The sequence below is a fragment of the Sebastes fasciatus genome, chromosome 21 (assembly GCF_043250625.1).
Source record: "Sebastes fasciatus isolate fSebFas1 chromosome 21, fSebFas1.pri, whole genome shotgun sequence".
Taxonomy (NCBI): domain Eukaryota; kingdom Metazoa; phylum Chordata; class Actinopteri; order Perciformes; family Sebastidae; genus Sebastes; species Sebastes fasciatus.
Window position 1 is genome coordinate 12,558,963 of NC_133815.1, and position 13,289 is coordinate 12,572,251.

General features: G+C 43.4%; 1 protein-coding gene across 18 annotated transcripts in view; it reads right to left on the minus strand.

Moving 5' to 3' along the window:
* The window catches only part of eya1 (EYA transcriptional coactivator and phosphatase 1), a 66,158-nt gene that overhangs the window by 8,895 nt on the left and 43,974 nt on the right, over positions 1-13,289 (minus strand). For all 18 annotated transcript variants that reach the window (XM_074621894.1, XM_074621907.1, XM_074621909.1 and 15 more), the window contains 2 exons: positions 12,929-13,012; positions 9,602-9,691 (listed from right to left, as the gene is read on the minus strand). In XM_074621894.1, the coding sequence (XP_074477995.1) occupies positions 9,602-9,691; positions 12,929-13,012 (174 nt within the window). The remainder of the gene's footprint in view (positions 1-9,601; positions 9,692-12,928; positions 13,013-13,289) is intronic.

Here is a 13,289-nt window from a genome sequence, read left to right on the forward strand (position 1 = left end):
ATTTGTCCCAGCTTGAAGATCGGCTGCCAACAAACTTGCGGATAATTTATGTTCGCGAATTATCCCCGACCCAAGCCAGAAGTATTGGTGTGCTTAATTCCTTAAGTAGTAGAGGCATGTCTGTTTGTTTAGGAAAACAAAAAACTGCAGCCTGGGTTAAGCACCTCATAAAGCCTCCTTTCAAAGACCTCCCATTCTGGTGAAAGTGACTGGAATGCCTCTATTATCCAGTAATTACCCGCTGATGAATCAGACACAATCAGCCGACTCGGTTGGTATATCACAGCCTAATTGTACGCTGTCTCCTGGCACCTTGTTTAATGACAATAGCTCCTCGTGTTTGTTCTTCCTCTGTAATGTGTTTCTTTCCGAGTCTGACAGCCAGCATGGATCAAAACAGCTATGTGAGAACAATATTACTCAGCGTGTTAATTATGGGCCTACTTTAGGTGCCAGAACTCCAACATGACCCGAAACACATAAATATGTCTCAGTAATTAGGCCTAACTATAGCCGTTATAATTGCTGCCTGATTATGAATGATTTTTCATGAACGTTTCCAAATCCTCAAAGCTAATAAACACATCAAACCTCAACAAATGTAAAGTGTTAAAAAAGAAAAATACACTGAACGCCTCCCATTTCTTTGTTTCTGTGTGTTTACATAGTTCTTATATTCTGTAACGCTTAATTAACAGCTGAACTGGGCTTACAGATAGAAGTTCATCTGTGTGTGTGCGGTGAATAAAAAGCGAGGGGGGGTTGTTGGAAGAATGTGCCGACTCCAACAATTACTGTTCCCAGCTGGGGCTGGCATAAACCTCTGCACTGGCTTCCTGGGAGGACTGGGAAAGCTAATAGAGGAGCTGGCTGTGGGTAATGTTGTACAGTAACCCTTACACGTACTCATTAGGAGGCACTTGAAGGCCTCGTAAACACCACAGAGCCATGGACGGTGCAGGTTCAAGTCAGTTAAGTGCAGTCATACAGGCGCAGTGGATGGGATGGAAAGAAACACCATGGGGTTGCTGGATGGATGGATTATGAAATGCCAAATAAATCAGACAACAGATCTGAAAAATGCATAGAGAGCAAAAATAATGTGTCTCATAAAAAAGGATAAATATGTTTTTATAGTTTTATTAGTGTCACCTTGTGATAAATTAGCTCATTTATATGAATGCAAGGCTTTCAAAGTTAACACGATAATAACGCGTTAATGCAAGTTCGTTTTAACGACACTAATTTCTTTAACAGTTGTTGCCTGTTGGGCTGCAGTTTGCCATGTTATGATTTGAGAATATTTTTTTATGCTAAATGAAGTACCTGTGAGGGTTTCTGGACAATATTTGTCATTGTTTTGTGTTGTTAATTAATTTCCAATTATAAATATATACATCCATTTGTATAAAGCAAGCATATTTGCCGACTCCCATGTTTATAAGAGTATTAAATACTCGACAAATCTCCCTTTAAGGTGCATTTTGAACAGATACAAAATGTGTGATTAATCACGATTAACTATGCAATTAATTGTAATTAAATATTTTAATCGATTGACAGCCCTAATGCATGCCGGACTTAATAAAAATACTTCACTTAAAGTTACTGTCACTGACTCATTGGAAAGCTTAAAAGAAAAAATAACATTCTGCTATTATTTTGTAACAATAGAGTGACAGGGCTTCAAGATGGTGGCACATTGAGGGGCAGTCAGAGGATTTCTTAGAACCTTTTCAACTTGTCTTTCCCATCGAATCCCCCCCGTTCTCCCCACACCAAGCAAACAGTGGTCTCTCTAAAACCTACAATCACCACTAACTCACACCAGATGTTCCTACTGTACTCAGGAGTGAAGACCCTCGACCAGAAGCCATCGCAATTACTCCTTATGCAAACACTACGTCTTTCTGTTAAATTCATCAGCAGCATTCTTTGCTTTTATCTGAGCTACCTTATCTGTACAGGAAAGACGGCAAAAAAAAAAAAAAAATTGCACAACAATTGAAGACAGGATGCTTCCATCTCTACATCATTCACTCTCTCTTCCTATTCCCTGTCTCTCTGTCTGTCCACTAGTCTGCTGAAAACTCTTCACCGCTATCAGAGCCCTCTTTGTTCCCTTGGCATCTGTCATTAGGCAATCAGCGATGACGGCCCGAGTCTTCCTGTAGCCCTGGAAAGAGCTCAGAGTGGTGACTGCAACAGTCAGAGGCAGGGAGAAGAAAGACGGGGCGAGTCAGCAATGCATGTTACCAAAACACAGAGCTAACTAAACTAACTCTTCGAACTGCATTTCCCAATGAAGGTCACCGCCATATAGATAGTATCCACTTTTTTTTGATACAAGCTCGCCCCTTCTCTCTCATCCTCTCTCTCTCAGGTGAGCCGTCAGGGTGGGGGTGGGTGGTCAAACCCACAGTGTGAGCGATAACAGCCGTCATCACAGCATTCCTTGTGACCCTACAGGCTAATGCCATGTGAAAAAGGCTCATCCATGGTTCGCAGGTTCTCAATACCGCCACTCCACCGGCAGCGGCTGTCATCCCCCCCGCGGTCTGTGACCCCCAGCAACTTCCTTCTCCGTTCCCACCACAGGCACCCCTGTCTGGTGGGGGGGGGAGGAGGTAGGGGGGAGACCGTGATTACCTGGGGGTCAAACACAGGATGTGGGTAACAAAGGGAGAGTTCTTCGAACCCACTTCATTCCAATCCACAATCTGTGCTTGAACAGCCACGGAATTCAAACAGCGGCGCCAAACAAAGCACAGGTATAGAGAGGTATATGCTGGTTTTACGGAAATTCACACGATCAGGCAGAGAGGGAGCACGAGTAAGCTTTGCTCAGGAACAGACAGAAGTTTAACAAAGCGGTCTGTAAGTATAGTGTCTGGAAAAGTTGGAAAAGAAAGAATCACCCCACAGGTAGGCAGTGAAAAGTATGAATTAGTTATGTGTGATGGATGAGCTGCTTCTCGTTATTTCCTATTTTTGGCGCTGCATGTCCAAACCACACCTCAAGGAGAGCGACATTAAATGCAATATCAAATCTCAGTTGTTTCAGCATTTTCCCTTCGCAACAAATGTGTCCACAGAGAAACTGTTTGTTCTTGCCAAGCAGACTGTTGTTTGGACAAAGTTTCTGCTCTCTTCCTCCACAGACCATGCTGGGCAGGTGCTCCCTCTTTAATTCAGGACACGAAATCTATTCTTAAATATCATCATTTGTCATCAGACAGTAATAGTATATTTTCCGTGCACCCTCGATCCCTATTGGTGCATTAAATCGGCCGTGTTAGGATAGCGGGTGGAGGAGGGTGGGGGTGAGGTGGAGTGCTGTGGAGCGAAGATTGACAGGGTGGCTTTTCAAACCTCCACTTTCTCTCTGTAGTCTTTCCAAAACACATCAGTGGCCCCGCCTCGAGACGTGATGGAGTTATGTCGAGGAGCATGACAGGACTGCTGCATGAGTGTCCAGGCAAATGATGAAATACCCACATCAGTGTGTACAGAACTAAAGAAGCCCATCTGACAAAATATACTATATATGAAAATGGGCTTTTTTTAGTTCACTGTTGCAATGTGGTTGCACTGTATCAAACTATAAAGCAAGGAATCTCTGACTGTGTGCTATTCACACATCTCGAGAACCGCTCATCCGATTGACTTCACACTTGGCGGGTGTATTGCTCAGGACCCAAGGGAGTGTCGAATGTGGTACAATTTGGCCAGATGGTGGCGCTATAGCAATGAACTTTATGTTTTGGCCTGTAACTTTTGAACCATAAGTCTCAGAAACAAAATTCTAAGCCACACCCATTTGCGTCGAGCCATTTTTAATTTTGTCTAAATTAGATTTTTCGCTCATAGACATTTTGAACAATTGTCACCAAATTTGATACAGAACATATCTGGATCAAACAGGAAAAAGTTAATTTTTGGGATTGTTGATATTCAATACAGTTTTACTATAGCTGGCTCTCAAAGATAGCTCAAATGCTGTGGGCGGGGCTTATAACACAAAAAATTTCATATCTCCTCAATACTTTGTGCTATTGCGACCACATTTGGTGGACATGTGTAGATACGATGTCTGAGAGACCATGGCAAATTTGGTTCCATTTGGCCAAAAGGTGGCATTGTAGCAGCATCATGTAACTCTAAAGGAAGTATTCTTGGTCGGTCTGTCTGTGTATGTACGTAGGACTGCCCTTCGCATATCTCAAGAACCGTTGATCCAATCAACTTCACACTTGGCGGATGCAAGCAGCCATACCGCGGTTCTCGACAACGCTGCAAGCAGAATTTCTGGGACGGCACGCACTCCAAACGTACTAAAGTTGAAAACAAGAAAAACTCCTTTTCTCTGGTTTCATAGTTTTTCACCGGTGCAGATCGTGATGGGTTGTTCAGTTTTATGTGTCATGATAGTGTTATTGAAATATAAATAAAAACCTGTGCCACAAGGCTACAGTGTTAATTGGACACCGATCGACTTCATGATTCAATGAAAAGCACAGTTAGCATTGAGTTCCTCCTTACTGTGAATAAAATCTTTCAAATATACTATCAAGGAAAACACCATAAAGCTACCAATCATATGGAATGGCGAGTACAGGATCCGACTCTCTACTGTGGGACATAAAACCAACAGAACGGCTCCACGCTAAGAGGCTCTGGAGGGCCATTTCGGCCACTAGGAAAAGGTAACCATGCGTTTCACAGCATCTCTCATTAACAGGCAGCCCCTGGGTGAGAGTGACAGAGGAGGTTTCAACCCTGCAACTGCAGTCTGGGAGCTATAAAAGGCATTCAGCTCACAGTGTCACAGGGTTGCTCCACAGGTATGTGTGTGAGTCTGTGGGTACTTTCACGAGTGTTCGTACAGTATGTATGTGTGCGTTAAGAATTTGCAGCACAACATGTTTAGAGTGTGTGAGAGAGGGTTGCACACAGCATGGAGGCATCAGTGGACTAATTTAAAATGTTCCCACCTTTAGAGACCTCTCCCCCTCTCTCTCGCTGTGAGTGGTTTGCCCCCATGCCCTTTATCCTCCAGACAGGGAGGGTTGTTTTCTCACCCAGGGAAGGGGGAGACGGCAGCCCACCGTACCCCACTGAGAGGGGAACACAGGGGGACTCGGCCAGAGAGGCCCCCGGTTCCCACATACTGTTCGGCGTTAGCGCACCTACAGTAAACTCTCACCCTGAGTCACAGCAGAGCTGTCAGTCTTCCCAGTGAGCTAAGCCTCAGTGGGCTTCATTACACACATCACTTTAGACCATCAATTAACTCACATTCAACCCCACACCTAGCGCTAGTGTGAAAATGGTGAGGCAAATTTATTAGATTTCAAAAATAAGATATATGAGCAACAAATCTACTCATAAAAGTATATTATTTTGAAAAATATGAAATGGGTTATTATTCATTTTGATGGTAATTCTGAAAATAATGAATAAAAAAATAATGAAATTATTGACTTTTCTATTTGTTATTATTTGTATCAAGTTTTGTCTTAGAAGTAACATTGATTATTTGTTTATCTCTGTAGCTACTGAAACTTCTTCTATAAGGGAAATTAATAGAGTGGATATCACATCAATAGGAATCATATTGCCTTGAATTACTTTCCTAACACATCCTTCAGTGAGAGCATTTTTGACAATAAAAACAGACTGTTCATACAACACTACACCCGTCTTTTAAAGGGCTGAGCAGCAAATGGTTTATACGGGACGATCGATAGAGAGAGAGAGATTTGTGTGTGAAGTCTTTTGGGGAGGTGCAGTATTTCTGGGACGCACCTTCAATAAGATCTAAAAGTGAATGAAAAAAGAGAGCGCCGATCCAGAAAAAGGTTAGAAGAGAAAGAGGGAGGGAGAGAGAGAGAGAGACTTAAGGGTGAAACTGATCCCTGTTGACCCCTTCGGCATGCCCTCTTTCTTTTTATGACTTTCCTCTGAATCGTCACTCACCAGCTCCATCAACGCCGTCCAGCCTCCATTCAAACACACACACACACACACACACACACACACACACACACACACACACACACACACACACACACACACACACACACACACACACACACACACACACACACACACACACACACACACACACACACACACACACACACACACACACACACACACACACACACACACACACACACACACACACACACACACACACACACACGACTATGCTGGCTCAGGCTTTGGCAGGCTGAGCACATTATTATGCTTAATTGTGATGTTTAGAGGCCTATAAAACAACACTAGTGCATTTTGTGTGAGTATATTATCTTAAAAAATGAACATTTTAATTAGGTCTGTCAAAGGAAATGCGATGATAATGTGTTAACACAAATTTGTTTTGACGCCACTAATTTCTTTAACACATTAATGCAACTTGCGATTTTTAATTAACCTCTTAAAAATCCGACGGGCCGCCATCGGGCCTGGCCGCTATTCAATCTTTTGGAGGTTGTAGCGGACTCAGATTTAAAGCTAGAAACTGAGAAAACCTAAGGAATCCATTGGTACCAACCATGTCATACTAGCTTGTCGCAAAGGAGGCTAAATAACGCTCCAAACTTACGCAAAATGTTGGCGAGGAAAAACTGGCAGGGCCATTTTCAAAGGGGTCAATTGACCTCTGACCTCAAGATATGTTAATGAAAATGGGTTCTATTGGTACCAACGAGTCTCCCCTTTACAGACATGCTCACTTTATGGTAATCACATGCAGTTTGGGGCAAGTCATAGTCTCCCTTAAGGTACATTTCGAACAGATAAAACGATTAATTTGCAATCGATTGACAGCCCTAATTGTAATGCAAGCAAATAATCTGGGACTGCACATATAGTGAAGTTGTAAGGACACTGAGTCCATATTTAATGTTCGTGTGCAGACGCTAGCAGGACAACAGTGTTAAGACTTAGCTGGACCACTCACACACACACACAAACACACACACACACACACACACACATACATACATACATATACACACACACACACACCGTCAGGCCACTAACTCTGCACCTGTGTTTCTGCACAGCCTCTGGGGTCTCCCTTTATGGCTTAGACTAAATTAGATGGACCATATGCATTTCTGCACATGCTTAAATACATAACTGCTGCTTGGCTGCGGTATTTATAGTTGGACTTTATTTAGCTCTATCTGAGATGGAGGGTTGTAAATCAGCAGAGAGGAAACACAACTGGTTAGGCATTGCTGAGAACTGGCACTTAACACTCAGACTGGCCCAGCTCAGTTTAAGAGGGGGAGATCAATATGCCTTCAAGAGAATGTCACTCCTCCTCTGGTATGATTGTTAATGACAATCACTGCAGCGTCTGCAGAGGGGTCTTTACATTGGATGGTCTAAAAAGCATTCTTGCAGCAGACCACACGCTGCTATTTTAGTCATAATACTACTCTAGTTTTAGCTGGAAAAAAAATCCAAAGTGTCAAAACAAAATCTAATAATTTCGTTACTGAGATAGAGCAGAATACGCGTCGCATTTTACAATAATTTTATAAGCAGTCCGAGCTGCCAATTCGTCTGTGAACAGTTTCATCACACATGAAAAGGAATCAAAACACGGGACAGATGTTGAGCGAAACCACATTTAAGCGTTGTCACAAACTGCCATTTTTTTCAAATGATTGGGGCACATCTATTAAATAAAGTGCAGCTACAATGGATTCTACACGGCCAGGAGGGCATAAGGAAATATTTAACCAGCCAATTGCAGCCAATTAACTTTGATCACGATGACTGCGTTTGGGAATCTCAGTCACTCGTCTGTCTGGGAGAGTATGAACATTTGCTTTCTCTGTCTCCCGTTTTTTTTCCTCCTTTTTGGGCTTGCTTCATGTAACACAGCCGAACACGGTGGTGAGTAATGAGACTTGGCAGACCGGCCGCAGATCTCTTCACACTTAAGTATCAAACAAAACATTTCCTCTACTGTGAGGTCAGCATGAAGCAGGACACTGAGGAAAAGTGCTGGGTCAGTGGGATCAGATTCACTGGGAGGAGGAGGAGGCAGGGACAAAAAAAATCGCAAAAATAAAAATCGTAGACAGAGAATTGGATAGATAGAACTAGTGTTGAGGGAAATGCCATTGAGATCCATTGATTTATTTATTGCTAAAAATGTGATGAGCACTAATTCAGCTGGGTTTGACATCTGGATCTGGAAAGAGGGTAGTGGGTGCACTTCATGTCTGTGCTTGTGTCATGTGTGGACAAATGTGGACACTTTCCTGTACATACAGTCTGAGCCTATAAGCATCCCTGACCCTCTGGTCTTTTACCTCTCCCCAGAGTGAAGCAGACACTCAGACAACCCACCACACACACACACACCTCCCTACCCTTGATCCCTCTATTCCTGTGCCCCAGGGGCAGATTTTACACTAGCCGTACATGAATCAGGGGGGCAAAGAGGCGTGGGAGGGGAGATGGCGGGGGATTTCATGCTGTGACGCTAGAGTCTGTGGTGTAGGTGGACAGCGACACCAAGCACACAGCACGACACACAGACAGAGCGGGTCACAGAAACACTAGAGCTTGACAAATTGAGCTGGCCGCTATGGGAGCGGGAAGGAGGTGGGGGGGTGGGGGCAGGGCTGGTGACCCAGGAATGACGGAGACCGACAGCACATGTAAAATTCATGGTATCCCCTGGGCTCCGAGGTAATACTTCACCGCTATGAGACTGATAAGTGAGAAACAGGCTCCATGCTATGAAACAGTTGTTGCTGCTTTTACTAAAATCTTGATGGACTGTTCTTACGCTCCTGTTAGAATATATACACTCCTCTGACCACTAAAACCATCACAAGATGAACAGAAGGCATTTGTGCAGAACAGGAACATAGCAGAGCTTAAGACTTAGGGCGCTTTGACAAGCCAACATTTAGTCCGTTTTAATCAGACTCTGGTGCGGTTCGTTTGGGCAGTTGTGAACGCAGTAATCGTGCTCTGGTGTGGACCAAAACAACCGATCCGAGACCGCTTGTCAGAGGCGGTCTCGGACCGTTTCCAAGCAAACCAAAATTCAGGCTGCCTGTGCGGCCATTTGTGGAGATGGACAGAGGTAAACTACAGGTTAACATGAGCGGAAGAGGACTGACCTGGACTTCTGCAGAAGTCCGATGTTTGCTTGACATCTGGGCCGAAGAGAACATACAGAATATGCTAAATAAAGTCCACAGAAATAGTGACGTTTATAAAGTCATTCAAGATAAACTTGAGGAGAAGGAATTTGTGCGCACAGTAGATCAATGCTGGGTCAAAGTGAAAATAATTAGACAGCATTAAAGTCCGCGGTTCCCTGCATATTAGTAGCAGCTCTTGAGACGAAAAAAAGATAAATTCACTCCTTTGTACACACCCCTCAATATTATTTTTTTTTCATTTGGTCCGCTTTAATTTGTGCACTGTGAAACCAAACCAGACTAAATAGAAAACAAACCAAAAGTATCAATTTCACTCTGATTCGAACTAGCCAAACTGGACTACGGCTTGTGAAAGCGCCCTTAGAGAAGAGAGAAAAACACAAAAATAGACGCACCTCCAAGTCGTTAAAGAATAGGTGTGTGTCGGCCAAGTTGAAGATCATTTCTTCCATCCTCAGGCCTAATGATACAGATGTCGGCGGATCCTGGAAAACAGACAAAAACAATTAAATTAAAATCTTTCATCTGACTATTGAGGTAATTGTGTTCCATTTGAAGGGGGTTAATGTGAAGCAATAAATAAAGCTGTTCCCTGTAAGTCACTCAATTAACACAGAATCCCTTTAAATTCCTTAGCGGGCCATTCCCATAAAAGAAGACATTAGGCGGACTTGAAAGTTTCAGCCTCTGTTTACGACCCTCCGAAAGGGACCAGAATAGTCATCAGAAATGCCACAGACTTGAACGAATGCAGTAAAAAGCATGTCTCTTTCTCAGGAGGGGTGGTCGATTTAGAAGAGTTGGGGGTCACAGCCTCATCGTAAAAAAAACCATTCTCCACATACTTGTGCTGATGCATCATCTGATTACTCTCTAGGTGATTTAAACACAATTCCCCTTCAAACAACCACTTTGAGGTGTTTATTAATATTTAAAATAATCCAAATGCAAAAATAAATACTGCAATTTCTCCTTAAATCATGATCTCTGTCAGTAATGTGACACGCGCTGTAATAGTGATAGGGTTGCACTGTCTGTAAGATAATACCTAGAGAGGAGTGAACTACACTGTAAATATTTAATAAGCCTGTAACAATGTGTGCGATTTCCCCTTTAAGAAGATAATGAATTGGCAAAAAGTCTTCAGTGCATTTTTCGCATAAACAAAAAATATTTTTCCCATATGAACAAAACTGCTCAAACACATTTATTTTTCCCATACCATTATTATTATAAAACAACATACAAAACTGGATAGAAGTGCTCCCTTTCTTGTTGTTGCACAAATTGAATGCCTTTATTTATCTTAAATCTTTAATCAACAGATTGTCTTCAGCAAGCAAAGGATGAAGGCAGACAATAGCCGGCTGTGGAGGAGGATTGTCTGCAGCTGGTTGAGACTGCATTAAAGACAGGACCAGAAGCGGGGATTACAGAGTTAAAGCACCTGAAGACACACCTGAGCTTTCTGCTGATTAGCTGTCACACCCCACAATGCTTATGGGTTTGCTGAAATGACAGAGGACAAACCACACAAGTAGAGCTCAATCCCCACTTCTAGAGGCTCTCTCCTTCCTCTTAACCTCCCAGTTCGAATCAATCTTTCAGTCAGAATTCATCAAAAATAATTAGCCTCCCACATCAACCGGCTACCAGCTCCCTCTCCTCCAACCTCTGCCGCTGTCGGGTGATTTAGCATTAAGGGCCGGTTTGGTGGGAAAAGCCGGTCTTCTCCGGCGCGAGTGAATCCCTTCCAATTAAATCTAAACAATCAGTCAGTGAGGGAGTTAAGAATACAAGCAGGCCAGAAGGCCAAAGTGCTGCTGCTGTCATTGCTCCGGCACCACCTGTCCCGAGATGTCAGTGCCATCCACAGGGGCGCCAAGTCCCCCCCTCCCTCTGAGCCCCTCACCAATAACAACCCCCCATCCATCCCCACCCACTTTAAGCTCCAGCTCTGGCCAGCCCAATAGCAGCACAGCTGGCCTCAGCCATCAGCTTTATGGGGGTGAGCTGCCTTGATGCCAATTAAAAGAGCTGATAAGAGCAGCAGTGTGTTTATGTGTGTATGAGAGAGAGAGAAAAAGGCAGAGAGAGTGGGTGGGAGGTCACACTGAGTGAGAGAAAGTGTGGATGCGTGCTCACTCAGATACACATCTATTTATAGTAAACTCAGAGCAGCTAGGAGGGAAAACTGGTTCGTAACTTTTTGTTTATGCCGCTAAGATGGGGATGACATGAATAACAGACGGGAGGGAAGAGAAGGGCTGGTTGTTGTGGTCTGAGGTAGTTTACAGATCTGTGTTTCTGATAGGCTTTGAGGTAGCGTGCGCTGTGGTTGCTGTGAGTAAGCATCTTATAATAATGCTTTAATGTGATAGCAGGTTGGAGCATGAGAGAACATTTTGTAAAAAAAAAAAAAGGGACTGAACTGTGCAGAGGAGAAAAAGAGAAAAGTGAGAGGGGCTCTAGCGGCTGTCACATCCTATATGAGTTCTGATGGAACGGGCCCTTATGGAGTCAGGAGTGTTTCCTGTTTCAGAGGAGCACACTGGAGACCCTGTGTATGCATGTGTGTGTGTAGCTGGAGAGTCCCTCATCACCGAGCCACTGCTCCCTAAGCCTTAGCTCTCTCTTTACCCAGCATGCAGGGCTGAGAATAAAGTAAATAAACAGTGGAGGGTCGTGGGGCAGCCCTCTTTCACCCCAAAAACAAAACACTGCCCCCATCAAACACCCCCCTCATACCAGAACAAAGGCGCAGAGCACGGGCCGCAGACGCTAAGCTCCCTGACATATGAGGAGCAATATGTCATTTTTTGACTTCAAACCCAGACACCTCCGTAGCCAAAACAACCGGTGATTAGAAAATGCTGCTCTCCCACAAAAATAAAAGATTCATTTATCACTTTAAAAATTTGTGAATGTGTGATGACATGGCTTTACGGTTATTTATGTATTATATCTATATGGGAAAATAAGAGCGGGTGATGCACTTTGAAGGCTATATAGAACCTATGACCTCAACGAAACCATGAGAATAGGATTCTGCCTTATTTCCCAAATTTGTTTGTTTTGAAAGTTTAAATTTAGAGAAGCAATTTACATGCAACAACAAATAGCAAAGCCTGGAAAAGTAAACTCTTCGTCTCATACACAGTGACATTTGAATGGAAACTAACCTTCCAGTATATTAATAATATATGTTTGTTAATATATACATATGTAATATATTTTTATTTGACTCCTAATTAAGGCAGGTTTAAGGGAATCTCTGTGCTCTAGTTTGACTGAATTACATTCGGTGGACTCGGTTTCCTGCCAGGGTCTCCTGGGAGATCCCCGTCTGAAAAGGATGGATTGAGAAGCACTTAATTAAACTAACAATGTGGCATTTCTGAAGGAGAAAGGAACACTTAAGATGTGTCAATAGACATCCAGAGTGCAACTGTTGTGAGCCCCTACAGCTGAGCCCTGACCAGCCATGCATAGCTCCAACAGCTGCAAAGAGCAGTCAAATACTTGTCAAGCCTCATTGGACCTATTAGAAAAAAGAAACAATTATCTGTACATTGAGTTCTGCTCTATCCTCTCACTATAGACTCGGTGAAATCCATCCTCTGCTCAATAGCCATTTCCCCCCCTTTTTTTCCCCTCCTTTTAATATTTATGTGTTTTGCTGATAAAGTGCACCGCTACTGCCACAGTCTGATGTCACTCACCCGTCCGTATCTGTTGGCATAAGAACCCGTAAGCAAGGAATGGAAAACGATGATTGTTTCATCCAGGTCCCAGATGAAAACTCGCTGGAGAGATGGGGGGAGGAAAGAAACAAAGAAAAAACAGAGTGAAAAGAGGCAAAATCAATGGTGCACTCTGTAGGGCTGCAAGGTGATCCTCCTGGTCAATAGGCCAGGAGCGTGTATTTGTGCGCCACAGGGACCAGGATCCATTTGCTTGGGCTGGTCGCCGCAACACTCCTCCCATCACCCCACCGCACGCCTTCCACCCTCTGCCCTTTACATTAGAGTAATCAATAGTGACAAACTAATTAACTAGATATGTTAACACGCCATGATGTCA